This window comes from Rhinoderma darwinii, chromosome 2, assembly GCF_050947455.1.
Source record: "Rhinoderma darwinii isolate aRhiDar2 chromosome 2, aRhiDar2.hap1, whole genome shotgun sequence".
Taxonomy (NCBI): Eukaryota; Metazoa; Chordata; class Amphibia; order Anura; family Rhinodermatidae; genus Rhinoderma; species Rhinoderma darwinii.
In genome coordinates, this window is record NC_134688.1 from 144,956,682 (window position 1) to 144,977,428 (window position 20,747).

Consider the following 20,747-nt stretch of genomic DNA (forward strand, 5'->3'; position numbering starts at 1 on the left):
CCCCTGTATACAGGGTGGGCCATTTATATGGATACACCTAAATAAAATGGGAATGGTTGGTGATATTAACTTCCTGTTTGTGGCACATTAGTATATGGGAGGGGGGAAACTTTTCAAGCTGGGTGTTGACCGTGGCGGCCATTTTGAAGTCGGCCATTTTGTATCCAACTTTAGTTTTTTCAATGGGAAGAGGGTCATGTGACACAACAAACTTATCGAGAATTTCACAAGAAAAACAATGGTGTGCTTGGTTTTAATGTTACTTTATTCTTTCATGAGTTATTTACAAGTTTCTGACCACTTATAAAATGTGTTCAAAGTGCTGCCCATTGTGTTGGATTGTCAATGCAACCCTCTTCTCCCACTCTTCAGACACTGATAGCAACACCGCAGAAGAAATGCTAGCACAGGCTTCCAGTATCCGTAGTTTCAGTTGCTGCACATCCGTATCTTCACAGCATAGACAATTGCCTTCAGATGACCCCAAAGATAAAAGTCTAAGGGGGTCAGATCGGGAGACATAGGGGGCCATTCAACTGGCCCACGACGACCAATCCACTTTCCAGGAAACTGTTCATCTAGGAATGCTCGGACCTGACACCCATAATATGGTGGTGCACCATCTTGCTGGAAAAACTCAGGTAACGTGCCAGCTTCAGTGCATAAAGAGGGAAACACATCATCATGTAGCAATTTCAGATATCCCGTGGCCTTGAGGTTTCCATTGATGAAGAATGGCCCCACTATCTTTGTACCCCATATACCACACCATACCATCATTTTTTGTGTTCCAACAGTCTTGGAGGGATCTATCCAATGTGGGTTAGTGTCAGACCAATAGCGGTGGTTTTGTTTGTTAACTTCACCATTCACATAAAAGTTTGCCCCATCACTGAACAAAATGTTCTGTGTAAACTGAGGATCCTGTTCCAATTTTTGTTTTGCCCATTCTTCAAATTCAGTGCGCCATTCTGGGTCATCCTCGTTGAGATGCTGCAGCAGCTGGAGTTTGTAAGGGTGCCATTTGTGAGTAGCTAATATCCGCCAAAGGGATGTTCGACTGATGCCACTCTCTAGTGACATGCGGCGAGTGCTACGCTGTGGGCTCTTGCTGAATGAAGCTAGGACAGCCACTGATGTTTCTTCATTAGTGACAGTTTTCATGCGTCCACATTTGGGCAAATCCAACACTGAACCGGTTTCACGAAACTTGGCAAGCAGTTTGCAAACTGTAGTATGGGAGATGGGTGGTCTCGTAGGGTGTCTTGCATTGAAATCTGCTGCAATGACCCGGGTACTGCGTTCACCAGACATCAATACAATTTCTATCCGCTCCTCACGTGTTAACCTCTGCGACATGTCAATGGCTGTAAACAAAGAGAAACTTGTAAATAACTCATGAAAGAATAAAGTAACGTTAAAACCAAGCACACCATTGTTTTTCTTGTGAAATTCTCGATAAGTTTGATGTGTCACATGACCCTCTACCCATTGAAAAAACTAAAGTTGGATACAAAATGGCCGCCATGGTCAACACCCAGCTTGAAAAGTTTCCCCCCTCCCATATACTAATGTGCCACAAACAGGAAGTTAATATCACCAACCATTCCCATTTTATTTAGGTGTATCCATATAAATGGCCCACCCTGTATAGTGCTGGTATACTAAGTATACCAAAGCATTAAAAAAAAAAAAAAGCAATTATCAGATCGCATAGTGAAGTCCCCCTAGTAGGACTATAAAAATAATTATTGTATTATAAATATTGTTAAAGAATCGAACAGTAAAAAAAAATATAAAACAATTTTTTCCACTGGATTGTACCAGCTGATGATTTCGTGGAGAGCTGGAGGAAATCCTAGTTGTATGAACACCATTTTGACCTGGCAACAAGGTTTTTCTCATCCTTCGCTTACAGGGTATTTCCATTTGTAAAATACCTATAGTTCAGTGTTCGCTTATATAACCATTCTATATGTAAGTCCAATGTAATTTTAGCGCCAACATATTCCACAGCACTTTACAATTTACAGGGTTCATGTACAAACAATATCAAACATTACATAGTGACAAAACTAATACACAATTCAAATAAGAGGAGTGAGGACCCTGCTCGCAAGAGTTTACCATCTATGAGGAATTAAGGGAGACCAAAAAATGTAAAAATTGCTTGTTAAGTACAATGGTCCAGCCATCTTTTATACATATGGGGTAGTACACATAAATCTGCATGAGCCGGTCACCAGCCAGTATCTGTATATGACAGACATGAAGTGCATTAGGGTGCAAGGAGTGTGGGGGATACTGCTGAATGAGGGTCATGTTCTCATGACTAATGTAAAAGGGGGGCCATGGAAAGGAGTCAGATTAGGGAATGTTCTAGGCCTGTCTAAATAGATGTGTTTTCAGGGCTCGTTTAAAACTGGATATTGGGAATTAATCGGATTGTCTGGGGTAGCGCATTCCAGAACACTGGTGCAGCACGAGAGAAATCCTGGAGACGGTAGTGGGAGTTTCAAATTATGGAGGATTTTAATCTAAGGTCGTTGGCAGAACGTAGAGCCCGAGTAGGGTGGTAGACAGAGATGAGGGAGGACATGTAAGGAGGTGCAGCACTGTGGAAAGCTTTGTGGGTGAGAGTAATAAGTTTGAATTTTATTCGGAAGGGGATGGGCAACCAGTGCAGTAACTGGCACAGAGTAGAGGCGTTGGTGTAGCGGTTGGTCATAAAGATGAGCCTGGCTGCTGCATTGAGGATAGATTGGAGAGGGGAGAGTTTAGTGAGGGGAAGACAGACTAGTAATGAGTTACAGTAGTCAAGACGAGAGTGAATCAGAGCAAAAATGAGAGTTTTGACTGTTTCCACAGTAAGAAAAGGGCGGATTCTGGAGATGTTTTTTAGGTTAAAGTGACAGGAGCGTGAAAGTGATTGGATGTGTGAAGTAAAGGAAAGATCTATAAATAACCCCGAGACAGCGGGCGTGCTGCTTAGGAGTTAGTGCCACACACAGAGATGGAGACATCAGGTTTAGGGAGGTTAGTAGATGGTGGGAACACAAGGAGCTCAGTTTTAGAAAGATTCCGTTTCAGATAGAGAGAGGACATGATGTTAGAGACAGCCTCTTCCCTATATGCCTCTTCCCATGACAGTGATGTCATGGGAAGAGGCATATAATTGGGTGTCATCAGTGTAGAGATGGTACTGGAAGCCAAATCTGCTGATGGTTTGTCCAATAGGGGCTGTGTAGAGAGAAAAGAGGAGCGGACCTAGGACTGATCCCTGAGGAACCCCGATAGCAAGGGGAAGAGGAGAAGAAGTGGAACCAGAAAATGACACACTGAACGAGCGGTCAGAGAGATAGGAGGAAAACCAAGAGAGAGCCGGGTCTACAAGGCCAATAGAGTGGAGCATATTGAGTAGTAGTTGGTGGTCTACAGTGTCAAAGGCTTAAGAAAGATCCAGAAGAATCAGTATTTGTCGTTAGATTTTGCCGCCAAGAGATTGTTTGAGTCTTTAGTAAGGGCAGTTTCTGTGGAGTGTAGAGTGCGGAAACCAGATTGTAAGGGGTCTAGAATGGAGTTAGCAGCGAGATAGCGGATAAGGCGAGAATAGACCAAGCGTTCCAGGAGTTTGGAGATGAAGGGCAGAATAGAGACTGGTCGGTAGTTAGCAGCGCTGGATGGGTCAAGAGTTGGTTTTTTCAGTAATGGGGTTAGAACACCATGTTTAAAAGAGGAGGGAAAGATACCAGAGGAAAGAGAGAGGTTAAATATTTTAGTCAGGTGACTAGCGACAGCTGGGGAGAGGGTCTGGAGGAGGTGTGAGGGGATAGGATCACTAGATCAGGTAGTCGGATGAGAAGAAGAAAGGAGCCTAGAGACCGCTTCTGTTATTGGGTCAAATGCTGAAAGTGAAGAGGGAGTGTGGGAGGGAAGGGGATCGATGTTACTAGGGGACTGGGAGATAATACCATGACTGATGTTGTCAATTTTAAAATAAGTAACCAGGTCTTCAGCACTGAGATCTGTGATTGGCGTCTGCACTTTAGGTCTAAGGGGGAATGAAAAGTATCAATGAGGCTTTTTGCATTATAAGGCTCTGTTCACATCTGCGTTGGGGTGACGTTCCGTTGGAGGTTTCCATCAGAACGGGACCCTGAGCAGACACAAACTGACACAAACTTGATTTCAATGGTGACGGAGCCGGTGCCAGTGGTTTCCGTTTTTCTCTTTTGTGCACCGGAAGCACAAAAGAGTCGACTACGCTATTGCTCCCGGCAAAACGACGGCTCCAGTGCACAAAAAAAAACCACGGAAACCATGGGCACCATTGAAATCAATGGTGATGGAAACGGAAAGTGTCAGTTTGTGTCTGCTTAAGGTGCCTTCAGAAACCTCCGATGGAACGTCAGAACGGGCCCCCAACGCAGATGTGAACAGAGCCTTATCATCTCATTGCTGCACATGTACAGAGCGGTAAGGAAAGAGAAAAATAATTTCAAGTGACCGTGTTTGTGCAGCCCTGCTTATTACATGCTGCACTCAGCTGCACATTTATGGGCAGGTGAAAGGTTCTCTTTAAAGGGAATGTGTCGCTAGAAATGTTTTTTGTTTTTTTTAGTTAAACACTTAGTATATACATGATTACACATTGTTCTAATTTTTTTAATTTTTTCACAAGTCAGGAAATATTATAAATTAGATTCTACTTTATAACATTTCCATGTGCTGGTCACTAGAGGGAGCAATTCCCAAAATTGCAGCATTGGCATGTGGTAAAGTAACCTCATTGCTTTATGCTGTAAATTGGAGAAGACACACTCGCTCTAGTGTGCTCAAACAATCCCCCTCCTTTATCCTGGCTAGTGCCAGGAGAAAGGAGTGGGTTGAATGTTCAAACCTCCTACACTGTGTGCCACCATTTTTTGAGCGAATGCACAGTGTAGTAGGCTTACATACAGTGGTAATCACAGTAAAACACGAACATACACAAACATAACTTACCTGCTCCTGCCGCCGCCGTTCCCTCCGCTCCTAGTCCTTGCTTCTGAACACATGTCCGGAAGCCGCGACCGGAAGTAGTCATCTTACTGTCCGGCCGCGGCTTCCGGTCCACATGAAAATGGAGCCGGATGTCGCTCGGCCGAAGACCCTCCTTTTGGACTGTGTGGGAGCGGCGCATGCGCCGTTCCCACACAGGCGGCGTACGCTATAGTGAATGGAACGGCTCCCGTTCGCATTCTCTATGGGGATGTATGTGCCGTATTCCATCTCTGTATGTGTCGTTAATCAACACATACAGAGATGAAAAAAAAATGGCAGCCTCCATAGTGAAGTAAAAGAAAGAAAAAAGTAAAACACAAATAAATAAAATGTATTTTAATAACACACTAAAAGCAAATTGATATAAAAAAAATTTTTTCGCGACACCCTTCCTTTAAAGGGAAGGCATAGGGCTGCTACATGATCCACTGATAAGGCACAAGATGTATTTCAGACTATCTCAGACTTCCTTTGCAGTTTTGTTTACCATACAGCTAAGGTGCAGTATCTCATCATAGTTGTGCCTAAGGCCCTGTTCACACAGGGTGTTTTGGCGCTGATTTGAAAGCAAAAACCGTGTTGGAATCCGTGCCAAAAAATGGCTGGAATCGCCCCCCATTGATTTCAATGGAAGGCAGAGGCGTTTTCTTTTGGCCGCTCGTGAGAAAAAAAGCTACATTTCTTTTCTTGCTGCGGTTTCCGCCTCTGACCTCCCAATAAAATTAATGGGTGGCAGAAAAAACCTGCAGCGCTGTTTTTCGAGTGTTTTTTGCTGCATTTTTTGCCCGCAGTCCTTGCATTAGCTTCAATGGCCGTGGAAAAAAGCGCAGGCCATTCAAAATCTGCCTCAAAATTCCTGAAGGAATTCTGAGACAGATTTCTTCTGCCTGCAGAAAACTCAGTGTGAACAGGGCCTTATGGATTAGAGCTAAAAAGCAACGGTGAAGAAACGAAATATGGCTTTATATACGTGTCAAATTAATGTAATTTTCAACATTTTATTTAGAAAACATCAAGAACAAATGAAAAAAGACATGGAAGCAATTCTGTCAAGGCTCAAACAATCGGAAGAAACAAATGCGCAACTAAGAGAGCGCGCAGGGAGTATACGGCGTGGTTTACGTGATCTGGAGTTAACGAAGGAGACCTATGATAATCTGAGCGGCCTTTCTGAGGAGCAGCTTTCTATTCCTGAATATGTATCTGTGAGTATTTCGTATATAGAACAATATGGTTTGTTTTCTCTCCTCCCTGCAGTGTAGGACAGAGAATGGATTTAATTCGCACATTTTACCTTCTGAAGGGCATCGAACTATCGCCTTCTTCGTTTATTTCATGTTAACTGATCCAAGTTGACCATGCTGGATAAAGAGGATCGGGCAGATATTTATTCTGTTCTGTCTGAGGGAAGCATGAAGTACCGATAGCCACACTGATGGTCTATCACCATTTTGGCAATTTGCTGTAGATTGAGATAAACTACGTTTTATCTTTATGGCGCAGCAAGCTTGAGTCTAATGATATGCAAGCTCCGCCCACCCCCCAGCCGCTCATTTCTGACAAATTTCTCCTTATTACTAAGGCCTTATTCACACGAACGTGTTATACGTTCGTGATACGCGCGTGATTTTTACACAGCGTATCAACCCTGTGGGACCCCAGCCTTAGGCCTTATTCACACGAACGTGTTATACGTCCATGATACGCGCGTAAAACTCACGACATGTCCTATACTTGCCCGTGTTTTGCGCAGCACGCACCCATTGAAGTCAATGGGTGCGAGCAAATCGCGCACGGAAGCACTTCCGGGTGCCGCGCGTGATGCGCGCTACAGTGGTAAAATAAATGAATGAAAACAGAAAAGCACCTCGTGCTTTTCTGTTTGTAAACATAAAAACAGAGTGTCATCACGCTGCCATATACGCGGAAGTCACGAAGCCACGCACCATATGCAGATGCCCCACGGACCTTTTGCACTCGCAAAACGCAGCGTTTTTTGCATGCGCAAAACGGACACATCTGTGAATAAGGCCTAAAGGGGGAAATGTGTGAATCAGCAACTGGAGGCTGGGGGAGCGTGAATGTCATTGGACTCGAGCCTGCAGAGCTGGATGCGCGCCGTGAAGATAATGTAATTTCTCCTAAACTACGTCACATTACCAAACCCGTGAAAGACCGGTGAAATCATTGTAAGGCCGGGTTTACACGAGCGTGTGCGTTTTGCGTGTGCAAAAGGCACTTAACAGCTCCGTGTGTCAGCCCCGTATGATGCGCGGCTGCGTGATTTTCGCGCAGCCGCCATCATTATGACACTCTGTTTGGATGTTTGTAAACCGAAAAGCATGTGGTGCTTTTCTGTTTTCATTCATAGTTCTACTGCTGTTGCGCGAATCACGCGTGTCCCACGGAAGTGTTTCCATGTGGTGCGTGTGATTTTTACGCACCCATTGACTTCAATGGGTGCGTGATGCGCGGAAAAACGCACAAATATAGAACATGTCGTGAGTTTTTTTGCAACGGACTCGCGTTGCACAAAAATCACGGACTGTCTGCACAGCCCCATAGACTTGCATAGGTCCGTGCGTTGCACGGACGTATATCACGCTCATGTAAACGAGCCCTAAGGACAATGTGATCGCTATCGGGGAAGCCCCGCTTTATGATATAGGAGTGACCAGTCTTTGGCAGTCAGTTTGTTGGTCTGTTGACCTAAAATGTTTACCATTATTTTCTGGCTTACCATAAAACGCTGTGTGACCAATCAATATATCTATGATATTGGCATTAAAGAGCGTGCAGATTATTTCTAATGAGCTGCAATACTAGACACAACCCATGGACCGGTGTGGACTGTTACTGGAAGAAAGTGTAATAATCCTTCACAATTGTTTATTATCAATCTGGTTTTGTGTACAATTCGAGTGAGGTTCTCTTGTTTTTGTTTGCGTGTAAAAAATGAGGGTCCCATCAGTGGTCCCGCTCTGCCAGTATCTGAGCAATGACAGTATACAGTCTTTGTCGTTATTATTCCTTGCTGTGGTAATTTGTGTTGTGGCCACATGGGGGAGCTCATGTCACAGTGATGCAAAGTTGCTTATTGCTCCTCTGAATGTATGTATTTGTATTTGCACAGCCTATAACTAGATGTTATATAAAATGCAGATTTTACCTTTGTAATATATGGAAAAAGAAAGGCTTTTTTTTAGGATTGTGTCTGAAACTTTTACATAATACTGGGTTTGTTATTAGATATTAATCACAGTCTGTTTACATGCAACCAATACTGTCCCATGTAATGCATTCTTACTCAACACCTAGATAAGCCATTGACTATATGTGCTTCTATAGTAATACATTATGGCTATAGTGTATACATTACACTACAGGTATATGCTGCACAAGGTATTTTGTCATTCTCAAATCCAACCCTGGGGTTTAGCACCAATACTTCTAATACGAATCATTGAATTTGTGTCTTTTACATTGCAGTGTTTGTAGCTATATTTTTCTGGGACCCCCAAGATTGTTAGATTGTAGGGGCCCTGTGATCTTATGACAGTCGTACCTCTTTGGCTTCTCGTTTTGAGATGATGGGGCGCCCATAGACCTTTATTCTAACAATAAGTGGAGGTTCCATTTAGTGGAAAATCTTTTGGCAATTTTCAAAAATCAGAGGAAAAGTTGACATTTCCAGCGAGCTAGGGATCAGTGACCCTTTACTGCCACTGTTCACATTACAATCATCCTGAACCGAGCAACTTGTTTATTCTCGCTTGTTTTATCTTCTCATTGCTTCCTATTTGCTTATTAGGACTCGCCCTTTCTAGCTCAGGGTTTGCCAGTCTGTGTTGTTTACCTCTTCAGGATTCACAGATTAATTTTGTAATATATAGTTTGGAAAACCTTAAAAATATTGTAATTACTATAGAAAAACAATCGGATCATGTCCGATCCAGTCTAATAAATGTATGATTTTTTTATTTATTTTTTACTATATGTATTTCAAATCTAATAATGTAATACATTTTAGTAATATTACTGTTTGTGTTTAAAGAGATTTCCAGATTTATGTAAATAAAACAAAGTCCTCATGTAATTAAATGCCTTTGCTTGCTGTCAGTGAATGGAAATATTGTTTACACTCAGAGGCTGACAACCTGGCTTTATTATTTTGTATTACTGACACATGGTCGCCTGCTTACAAGAGAGCGCTCTAATACACTGAGGCCTTGTTCACATCTGCATCCCCCCCCCCATTTTTCTGTTCTGTCATAGGAACAGGAAAAAAACAGTAACGGCAATGCAGGACCCTTCACATGACGGGCACTCACGGCGCCCGACAGATCCCATTCACTTTAATGGGATCCATCTGGTTTCCGTCATGTTTTTACCGGAAAATATAGCGCTGCATGCTGTGCTATTTTTTTTTTCTTGTATTCTTGACGGAATCTGAGACGGAGGCTCCTAACGAAGCCTCCAACGCAGATGAGACCCCTTTAATGGTAATGTAAACCACGGTTTTTTAATGATAATTACGTTCCACTTACTCATATATTCTTTTTGCAAGTTGCGTCCCGTATTTTATATTTCTGAAGTCACGTCCAGTTGCTCGGCCAGACTTGTCTCCCGTCCGGATGGCGCTCCCGTCCGTCAGATGGCTGCAGATGTAGGAGCATGTGACATGACGCATCATTCAGCCTGTGCGCAGTGTGTTATATGGAGGAGGCTGAATGACATGTCTGGTCTGCAGCCAACTTATGGGTGGGAGCTCCGTCTGTATGTACAGAGATTTGGACAGGTTAAAGGACTTTATATTTAGATATAGATTTATATTTTCCCCTGATGGCAGATGGCAGGGCACCATAGACCTGAGCTTACCATCAGATCCCACGGAAATCGTGACATCCAACAAATTTCATGTGTATGGCCAGCTCTAGGCTAGTCTATAGAGGATAGATATACCAGAAATAGTATAGGTTCAGTAAGGACTATTAGAGTACGGACCACATAATGCCACCGATATGAGATACATGTAGATGATAGTGTGTGTGGTGTGTAACTCCATATACTGTAGCTTCTTCACCGAATATGTAAAACGAATGATACTTGTTCCACGCTGCTGGAGTTTTATGAATGGTCACTTTTTTCAAATGTCACTGTCCTCGTTCTCATATATAATTTACTTATTTCATTTCAGGTTCGTTTCTATGAAGCGGTCCATCCATTGAAAATTAAAATAAGTGACCTCCAAATGAAAAAGGACAAGCAGTCTGAAGAGATGAATGGGCACAAACAGCAGCTTTCGGCTTTGATAGAGGTGCGTTCTTGGTTTGTCACGCGTTTTGGATTGTAACTTGGAATGAAAATGCCACCCGCGGTGGCCGTCCGTATTTCACACATGCTTCTTGCATTATGCAAGCTCTTCTGTTTGATTCTGTATTTTCTCTTGCCGCGCAGGATTTTAGCAATGCAAAGTAGATGTTGTTAGCCTGCTCCTGTTTTAGAACATCCTCAGATTTATTTCTCTTGGTGGGTAATACTGACCTATGACTTGGTCAATATTTGCCTTATGAACATGGAAATAGCAGAAGATAAATCTAGCAAAGCGTGTTTTTCAACTTCTTCCAGATGTTTTGCGCTGTGCGTGTTTGCTATATTCAGCTCTTTTGCTCTGAAAGGTCATGTTGCAGGTATGTAAGGTGTATCTGTCTTCGCCATTATTGTACAATTATAAACCTGTGTATGCCGTTGCGTATTTAGATATTTGGAATGCACATCAAGTTGTAGACATACCTGAAATGTTTGGATATTGGCATCAATTTCAACTCAACGTGGCTCGTCGTGGCTTTTCACAGACCGGTATTAGCCACAGTAGTTGGGTTGAGTGGACCTAGTTTTTACCATCTGCTCGATAAGCCTTACACATCTGGGCCAAAACTGCAAGGACGAATGGCCTAAGAATTTGATATCATTGAACAATTTTCTATTACAGTTCTTGTAATACTTCTTCTAATACAATACTAGTGATACGTTTACAATGTTTTCTTTCCTGGCAGAGTTATGAAGAAGAAAGGAGATTCCGCTCGGATCTGGACACAAGATGTCAGAGGTTAACACTGCAACTGGCTGACACTAAACTGCTCATTCACCAGGGAGACTTTAAGATAGAGAATTATGACAAAGTCAAAAGGTATCTGTTATTATATTAGCATTAGTCTTATAATGGTGTTCCATCTGCTCATTTTCGTGCATCTGCCGTTCCAGTTTTTATTTTTAACAACCCAACAACATGACTGATATGGAGTGTTTTCCATGCATATTTGGGAAGGATGAAATGCTCCATTTCTTTAGTACAGAGCTCCTCCACACACACAATACCGCCTGTTGCCACTAGTAGCAGTATAGGTCGCCATTGACTTGAATAAGAGCAGCAAAACGATCAGCCCCCTAGTGGTAGAAACGGGCATCTAAGGTTTTTACAAGTGTGTTGGAGGAGCAGGGGAACAGTGCTCTGTACTATACTTAGCACGTATATTAATAAAGAACTCGGAGTCCTCGTTTTTCAGACAGATAAGTCGGCCGAAAGTAGTCATGTCGTTTTAAAAAATCAGCCTTAAATGGGAAATTACATAATTACAATTCTCTTCTGCAAGCAATATAATGCACATGTCTGTCCAAATAGATTTTTGTCTTCAACGTGGCCGTGTTTTTAAAGGGTTATTCCCATTATAGAAAGTTATGGCCCATCACGAGCATATACCATCACTTTCTGAACAGTAGGGGCCCGACCTCTGGGATTTAAGGGGCCGCAGGGGTGGACTGACTCAATCAGAAAGTGATGGCATATCCTTGCTATATGCCATCGCTTTCTGTAATGGGAATAACCCTTTAAAGCTCCTATTACTAAGGAATCTGCACGTGGCCTTGATGTAGCCATGTGTCCCACTAAATGTGCATCAGGAAAGTAACATAGTTGTTTTGTTGGGGTCTGTGTAGTATCCCATTATGTACTTCTGACCAGATACATGCAGTGTCTATCAAAGTGTGATCTGGGCTTCATATATATATATATATATATATATATATATAAGCATACTGCGAATGGGTTATAAATACTATATCACTACATGTAGATGTTTGATTAAAATTGTACTCGGTAAAGTTTGATCCTACATTTTCTGATATTTTTATTTTTTATCTTGCAATAGCGAACGAGATATACTTGAACGAGAATTATTAGAACTCCGGAGAAATTTTGAAATACTGGATGCTACACATAAGACAAAATCAAAGGAAAGAAGTGATTTAGCTCAAGAGGTAAGTTCAAAACATGCATACATAAGAATATAGACCAAAATAACAGCAGGACTGTATAGCTGGTCAGTAAACCATCTTCACTATGTTCGATCCTCTACGCAATGTTCATCACTACTCTTTATAAATATATTTAAGACATTGAGTATTAAACATATAGTAAAGTGCATATTTATAAAATATCTATAAATTGTGTGTCTCGAGCACCTAAAATTCATAGGTTTGTGCAAGTAATGGGGAGAACCGGTCCAATCACTGGCTATTTTATTTTCCAGTAGTGTTTAATGCGTGTTTCATGTACAACCCAAATAAACATGTCTCACAGGATTTAAGTTAAACTATACTTTTATACAAGATTATAGGCTATGCATGATCAGATAACTCATCACATTAATATAAGATATGTAAGTGGAGCATATTGAGATTTCTAAATGTGCCCCGGCTTGTTGTGACAAGCTCACACTACATTATATTTGGTAGTAATGTCCTAAAGTTAGGCATTTTTTGGGATTACATGCCTTCCTACAATCTGTAACCAAAATCAGTTTATGAAAATCTACACACGATGCTTGAATCTACATATTCCGTTTTAGATATCCATAGGGTGACCAAAATTAAAGTTGCTGTCCAGTTGTGAGCACAAAATATATATAACTCTGTATCAATAGCTGATGTTTACCATCTATTTATTTTCCTCAGTGCTTGTTGCTTGGCTACTTTTAGGTCTTTTCCCTTAGGGCAGATCTGTGACAACAGTTTAGCTGCAATGCCTACAGGGAGTCTGAGCCACACCTCCCGTTTCATCATTGGTTCAGGTTGCTGCTCTCCACCTACCCTCTAGAGCTCTGCCTCTTCAGATTGGCTGCTGTGTATAAACACATTTATCAAAGGCTCTCCAGGTAGTCTGTGTATGGAGAGCTGGCAAAATGTTTCTAAAGTATAGATTATTAAACCACCAGTGAGATAAAGATGAACTACCAATAATGCCACATATATACTGGGGTAAAAGAGCCCTAGTAAAAGTAGCTTGGAGGGTCTCTCTAATATGTCATATGTTTTTTGCCGGCAAGATAGCAACAGTCCTATACCATGAACATTAGCTGGAACCTTCCAAACTGCCTTGGATCACACTCAATGAGTTATTGTTAAAGCACAGGTGAAGTCTGTTAATATAATAATGTCTAAAGGAGATCTGTCAGTCGAACAGCCCATCTATAAGATGTCCTAGTAAAGACAAGTTAGCGGGTGCACTTGTTTCCACCCAGCAGCTCCCAACAGTGCCTATCGGGGGTAAACTTTAGTGTGTGTTGTTTGAGAATGGCATGCATCCTCTCTGAGAGCCCTCTTGATCAGAACCCAATAGAGATTTCTCTTTGTGTTGGCGTGTATTATTTGCATGTAGATGTGGTTGGTCTACCAATAGATTTAATAAGATTGAAAGGGATTGTGTTATAAGGACGGCCGCTATATATTGCTCATCTGCAATCCCCTAATATTGCTAAATGAATGAGTTTATTTGCACCAGCTTCCCATATGCTATGTCAGTGCGCTGTACCTATCCGTGATCTTCTTTGTATTTCTGTAATTAATAGGAAAGGGAAGAGGGGAATAGTATGTGGTTCTATGAACAAAAAGAAAATAATAAACTTTATGAAATGGACATACAAACAAGAATTTTGTTTATTTTACATAAAAATGTCCAATGTAGGTCTACATCCTAAGTGCAGAGGACCCCAGAGGTCCAGAGGACTGCACTAGTAAAGAACAAAAAGCCTAAGGGAATAATTGCTATCCTAGGGTACTGACAAACAGCGGTTACTGATCTTAGAAATGCTTGTCACTGTGGTTGCAAAATGTATCGAATTCAATGTCCCTATTGGCATCAGTAGTACAAGGGGACAGCAAATAAAATAGCCAGAAATTATGCCACCATGGCTTCAATGCCCTGTAATAAAAATTGCTCTGGAACGTTTTAGATGCCTATAGTCCATGTCATAGATTGATAATACATGGATGACGGCTGCTGTGGCCAGAGGCAAATGTTCCCTAATCAAGAAGACTGTGCCAGCAGGGAGACCAGCTGATTTCTGTGTAGAGAACTGGAGCAAAGTAATTTTGCACTCCCTAATCCGCTCTGTGCTGAATACCAGTCGGTGAGCACTGTGTTATCGCCTGCACCGCTTGACATAGTGGAGGAAGCAACCGGCAATAAGGCAGTTAAGCTCCAAAGCTGCTCTCGCCACTCCCGGCGTGTGATCGTATGCTATATCGTCTGTCAGCGATGTTTAATCACCTGACCGTGAACACTGCTGTGCTGCCTCTCGCTCACACCGCTAGCGGCAGAGGCGAGAGAACACTGGGCAAGTAAATGCCGTTGGTGAGCACTGTATTGTTTGTACTGTTGGATGGATAAGGAGAACCTAACATTGGACACATTAAAACGAAACACCAATGCGCGTTTCGCCAGCGATAGGCGATAACACAGTGTTCACCGCCTGGTATTCAGCACATAGCGGATTAGGGAGTGCACAATTACTTTGCTCCAGTTCTCTACACAGAAATCAGCGGGTCTCACTGCTGCCCAGTCGTCTTGATTAGGGAACCTTTGCCTCTGGCCACAGCAGCCGTCATCCATGTATTATCAATCTATGACATGGACTATAGGCATCTACGACGTTCCAGATCAATTTTTATTTCAGGGCATTGAAGCCATGGTGACATTATTTCTGGCTACTTCTTTTGCCGTCTCCTTGTACTACTGATGCCAATAGGGACATTGAATTCGATACATTTTGCAACCACAGTGACAAGCATTTCTAATATCAGTAACTGCTGTTTGTCAGTACCGTTGGATAGCAATTATTTCCCTAGGCTAATATTGTCTTTTACTAGTGCAGTATTAGGGGTCCTCTGCACTTAGGATGTAGACCTACATTGGACATTTTTATATAAAATAAACAAAATTCTTGTTTATATGTCCATTTCATAAAGTTTATTATTTTTCTTTTTGATCATAGAACCACATACTATTCCCCTCTTAGCTTTCCATTAATTACTGTATTATTATTGGTGGTGTACACCCTTTGTGGTTCCTTCTGACTATTCTATATGTTAGATTTGAGAGGGTAATTGCAAACTTTTCCCAATTGATCTTTGTATTTCTGGATGTTTAAGAGGACCCATCAAAAGCTACATACAAGTTTTCCAAACGGCATTTCTGCACTTTAGATATACATCTAGGAGTTCTTATTTTTGTTTGGGCACCTATTGGACAGGGGACTGTTCTATTCAAGGGGTTGTCCGGATATTTAAAAGGCTGGTTGCAGATCCCCTGCCACTCCAGCACCGCCGCTCTTGTGGTCTACACCGGTCTGTTTTAGAGGTCTGTATTTTATTTTTTTTCTTCCACAAGGTTACAAACTGCACACAGGATCTTTGCAGCTCGGCCAGAGTGACCATTGGGTTCTTGGTCACCTCTCTTACCAAGGCCCTTCTCCCTCGATTACTTAGTGTAGTGGGGTGGCCAGCTCTAGGAAGAGTCCTGATTGTTCCAAACTTCTTACATTTTAGAATTATGGAGGCCACTGTGCTCTTGGGAACTTCTAGTGCAGCAGAAAATTTTTCTACTCTTCAGATCTGTCGCTCCACACAATCCTGTCTCTGAGCTCTACAGGCAGTTTTTTTCCTCCTCATGGCTTGGTTTTTGCTCTGATATTAATTGTCAGCTGGGAGACCTTATATAGACAGGGGTGTGTCTTTCCAAATCATGTCCAATCAAATGAATTTACCACAGGTGGACTCCAATGGAGGTGCAGAAACTTTTCAAATATGATCTAGAGAAATGGGAGGCCCCCAGACCTCAATTTCAAGTGTCCTAGCAAATGGTCTGAATACTTATGCCACACACAATTTTTGTTTTCATTTTTAATAAATTTGCAAAAATTTATAAAATTCAGTTTTTACGCTTTCATTATGGAGTATTGAGTGCAGAATGATGGGGAAAAACTTGATTTTTTTATTTTATTTTAGCACAAGGCCCCAACATAACAAAATCTGAAGGAAGTGAAAGGGTCTGAAGACTTTCCGAGTGCACTGTATCTACTTCAATGTGGAAATACAGCCCCATAGTCTGTCTGTCTCTCCTATTGTTAAAATGCCATAATGCATGATTCTGGGACACATTGGTTGTCTTACCACTGGAAATGCCTCGGCTGAAAAAATATTTTGAAAATAAACTAGATGCCAATAATAAGAGAAATACTTCCTTGTGTGGTTAGTGCTGCTTTAAACGCAGGCCGCACTCCCAGATAAGCTGAATGCAATGTGACTAATATTAAGTAAATATCAATCATACGGTGGGGAGAAGCTCGCTGCTTGTGCAGCCATGTTCTGAAAGTCTGTACTTTGCAGTTATTGATTCTCTCATTTCCCTTATGATGACTTTGAATTTTAAAGTTTTAAAATGTTTTACATCAATATTGTATTTTTATATAGAAGTTTGCTCATTTTGGCTCACAAATCCTGAAGAGTTGGCATTAAATGGGTTATCCAGGATTTTAAAATTGATGGCCTATCCTTGGGAATCATTCCTACCGCAAGCTGGAGTGATCCAAAGCTGCAACACGGAAGTCTTTTTTGTGAAAACAAATTCATCATGGCTTTCCCACCGCTCATCTGCAGGTTATAGATCTTAGTTACATCCATCCACATAAGAAAACGATAGACCACACAATGCAACTTTCTAATATACTTTATGTATTCATTTCTCACCACTTGAACTCTGACTTCTTTCAGCGCATCCATAGGCTAAAAACAGGTACATCCCTAATACTGTTCACAGCTGAGAGTTTGCTACAACTGCATCCTGTCTTGGAAATCTCTCTCTGTGAGCATAGAAGCCTGAACTGATACACTGTAGCAAACCCTAAGGACAGACGAAAGATATGTGCTGATGCTAGAGTTGCATACCTTTACATTATACAGTACAATGGAAAACCTGTTTGTCTATATACACATCTGGCATCCGTTTATAATGGAAGCCACGACACTGTTCTCGGGCATTTGCATGATGTTACAAGCAGAGTCCGACAAACTTCAGTGTCTTACAATTTGGCGCGTCAGGTTCCGCCGAGGTGCCTGTCGTTTTGACAGGTAAAATAGCTCTGCATGTAACGCTATTTTTTCCCTTCAAATTTGATGGAATTTGCAAAGGAAACTCTAATGCAGAGGTGAACATAATCAGACCGAAACTGCACCAGATTTATCACAATGGCGCGCTCCATTAATAAATCTGGCTCATTTGGCTTTTCTTAGCCGTGCCCTAGATACTATTCCGAACTGTCGAGGGAGGTGCAAAAAGTGTGTAATACACCATAATATCTTTTTTTGCGCAATTTACACCAGAATTCTGGCGCATTTTGCTTAGTAAGTCTCCCCATTATCTTTGAAATGAGATTTTACTCTACAGATATATATTGTTTAGAGAACTGAATCCTGGACTATAACTCTGTCCATATTTCCGACACCATAGACTTACTATAGGAGTATGTGTACATCCACGGTCCTGCAGTAGGGTCCCCGAGGCCTCTGCTTGGCTACCAAATTGTGAAAGGAAGCAAATAATAAAATGGTATAGACTTCAATAATTCATAGCAAAGCATATGGTCTGAAACAGCCAACAATACATCATGTTCTGATGAAGATCTCCGAGATTAGATATTCTATAAACACTTTTATCAGATGGGTTTAATTCCTTCTAATTCACCTAAGAAAATAAAGAAGCAATGCCTGTGTTATACTTGAAGTGGTTGAATATGTACATTTTTATTCAATTATGTTTTACCACTTTACATTTTTTTTTCTCTCAGTCCGCCTTATCTTTTTTTTCTTTTTCTTCTCATTCCAATTTGGAGCTGGTGTCTTTATTTTGTTGGGCATTATATATGGAGAAAAAAACAAGAAAATAGTCTTTTTTTTTTTTTTCACGTTCTGCCCTTTTGTGCGATTAGTTTTTTTTTATCCCAAAGATTAATCCGCTTATTCTCCCTGTTTTTAGTTTGAGCATTTTACAGCATTTTAGTTTTACCCTCTGTCCTAGAGTAATAATCATATGACTGTATTAATGCCTGAGCACCTGTAACCATGAAAATGCGTTTGTGTCATATAGGATGTCTAATGGTACTTGGGTTTACTTTCTTGTTCTTTATATTGTTTTCTTTATTTTATTTTTCTTTAATTGATTTCTTGATTTTTACACCATTTTAGCTGAGGGTAACAGGGAACGCATGATTTGTGTGTCCCATGAATACCCCTGTATACAAATGGTAACTGCCCATTGAATTACTGTTACCAGTGATCCACATAAGGGATATGTAGAAAAGACCTAGATTAGAGGGAATTTAAGAACAGCTTTATGCCAGGACGGCGTTAAAAAGTTGCAATTTATGGTGCGTACCATATCTGCGCATTAATTTGCAACTTTTTTCTGTTTTATAACTCTCCCGGCACTTTAAAAAAAATATGAGCGTGACTCAGAGCAGGGATGGGGCCACCCGCGGCCCGATTGATTTACTACAATTTACGCCACAAACTGGCATAAATTATAGTACAAATCTATGACTGGTCTTGGCTGGCGGAGATGGTGGTGCACGGACAGCACAAGATGCGACAAGTTTATTAAGAGTTGTGCACATCCTAATAAATTTGTCACATCTTGCTTTAGCAGCCTACGGTCTAAGGCTGGTATATGAATTGCTAGTCTTAGTAAATCTGGGAAATTGTGTCTTCTCAATATGCCCTGTGCCACAAATAATTCAGTGATTTTTACAGTTAGGATTACATGGCAACCGCTCATATGTAGAAGTTACACAATGTTTTCTTTACTGACGGGGAACTGATTTTTATTCAGTTCTATGTTACAGTACAGAGTTAGGATTGTCTGATCTGGCTGATGGCATCGTGTGCAAACAGATTGTTAACGAACAGACTGAAGGCAAAATGACCAGTCCATTATCCTGTCACCGAGAAAAACCCGTCTGTATTACTGTAATGAGTGAATAGCTTAAAATACACAGATTCCAAATATGTCATTTTTAGGTTTGTACTCGCATTCAAGCAGTAAGCCCACAAATGTTCCGTGTGCTGTATGCTAATACATAGCCCAGACTTCTAAGCTCGGCAAAATAGTACAGTGGTCTTCTAGGTGCTTCATCAGCATACAGATCATGGGCCGTTTGTGGGCTTACTGCGGGGGAATCCAGGTAGGTACATACATTGATCAGCCATAACCGCAAACCACTAACTGGTGCAGTGAATAACATTTATTAGAGCATCTCCAAAACGGCAGGTCTTTTGAGGTGTTCCCGGTATACAGTGGGTAGTACCTACCAAAAGTGGTCCATGGAAGGACAACCATTGAACCGGCGACAGGGTCATGGGCGCCTAAGGCTCATTGATGTGCATGGGGAGTGAAGGCTAGCCTGTCTGACCCATTCCCACAAAAGAACTACTGTGGCACAAATTGCTAAAAAAAAGTTTATGATGGAAAGGTGTCAGAATAAATAGTGTATCGCAGCTTGCTGTGTTCGGGGCTACATAGCTGCAGACCGACCAGAGCGCCACAAGTGCTTACAATGGGCACGTGAGCATCAGAGCTAGACCATGCAGCAGTGGCAGAAGGTGGCCTGGTCTGATGAATCGCTTTCTTTTACATCATGTAGATGGTTAGGTGAGTCACATACCTGGGGAAAAGATGGCACTGGGATACACTATGAGAAGAAGGCAAGCCGGCGGAGGCAGTGTGTTGCTCTGGGCAATGTCCTTGGGAACTAGCATTCGTGTGGATGTTATTGTGACATGTACCACCTACCTAAACATTATGTAAACCAAGTACACCCCTTCATGGCAAAATGTTTACCTAATCTAAAACCACATGTTAGCTTGGTGTTCGGCCCCAACATGAGCGCTACATGTGTCTCGACCCTAAGCTGCCAGGTTTTTTATGTAAACTTGCTCAGTGGTAAATCAGACGTAAAATAATATGTTAGTGTAATGTGTTTCTGTATATTCACTGTACAGGTCAGCACATTGAGACAGTCTGTGTCACTACTACAAAAAGATAAAGAATTTCTAAACCGACAGAACATGGAACTGAATGTTCGCTGTGCCCATGAAGAGGACCGTTTGGAGAGGCTTCAAAGCCAGCTAGAAGATGCAAAAAAAGCAAGAGAAGAACTGTATGAAAAATACGTTGCTTCTAGGTCGGTACTCCAAAATTTCAGACACTTCGTGGGGAATCTATCAAGCAATCTATACCGGATGTCTGGCGTAGAAAATTCGCAGAAATTAGCGCTTTTTGTTTTTTTCAGCAGCCCCTAACTCTTTTCAAAAAC

General features: G+C 41.6%; 1 protein-coding gene across 2 annotated transcripts in view; it reads left to right on the top strand.

Moving 5' to 3' along the window:
* PIBF1 (progesterone immunomodulatory binding factor 1) overlaps positions 1-20,747 on the top strand; it is a 179,883-nt gene that overhangs the window by 9,184 nt on the left and 149,952 nt on the right. For both annotated transcript variants that reach the window (XM_075850252.1, XM_075850253.1), the window contains exons 4-8: positions 6,050-6,248; positions 10,241-10,360; positions 11,100-11,233; positions 12,252-12,360; positions 20,434-20,615. In XM_075850252.1, coding sequence (XP_075706367.1) covers positions 6,050-6,248; positions 10,241-10,360; positions 11,100-11,233; positions 12,252-12,360; positions 20,434-20,615 — 744 coding nt within the window. The remainder of the gene's footprint in view (positions 1-6,049; positions 6,249-10,240; positions 10,361-11,099; positions 11,234-12,251; positions 12,361-20,433; positions 20,616-20,747) is intronic.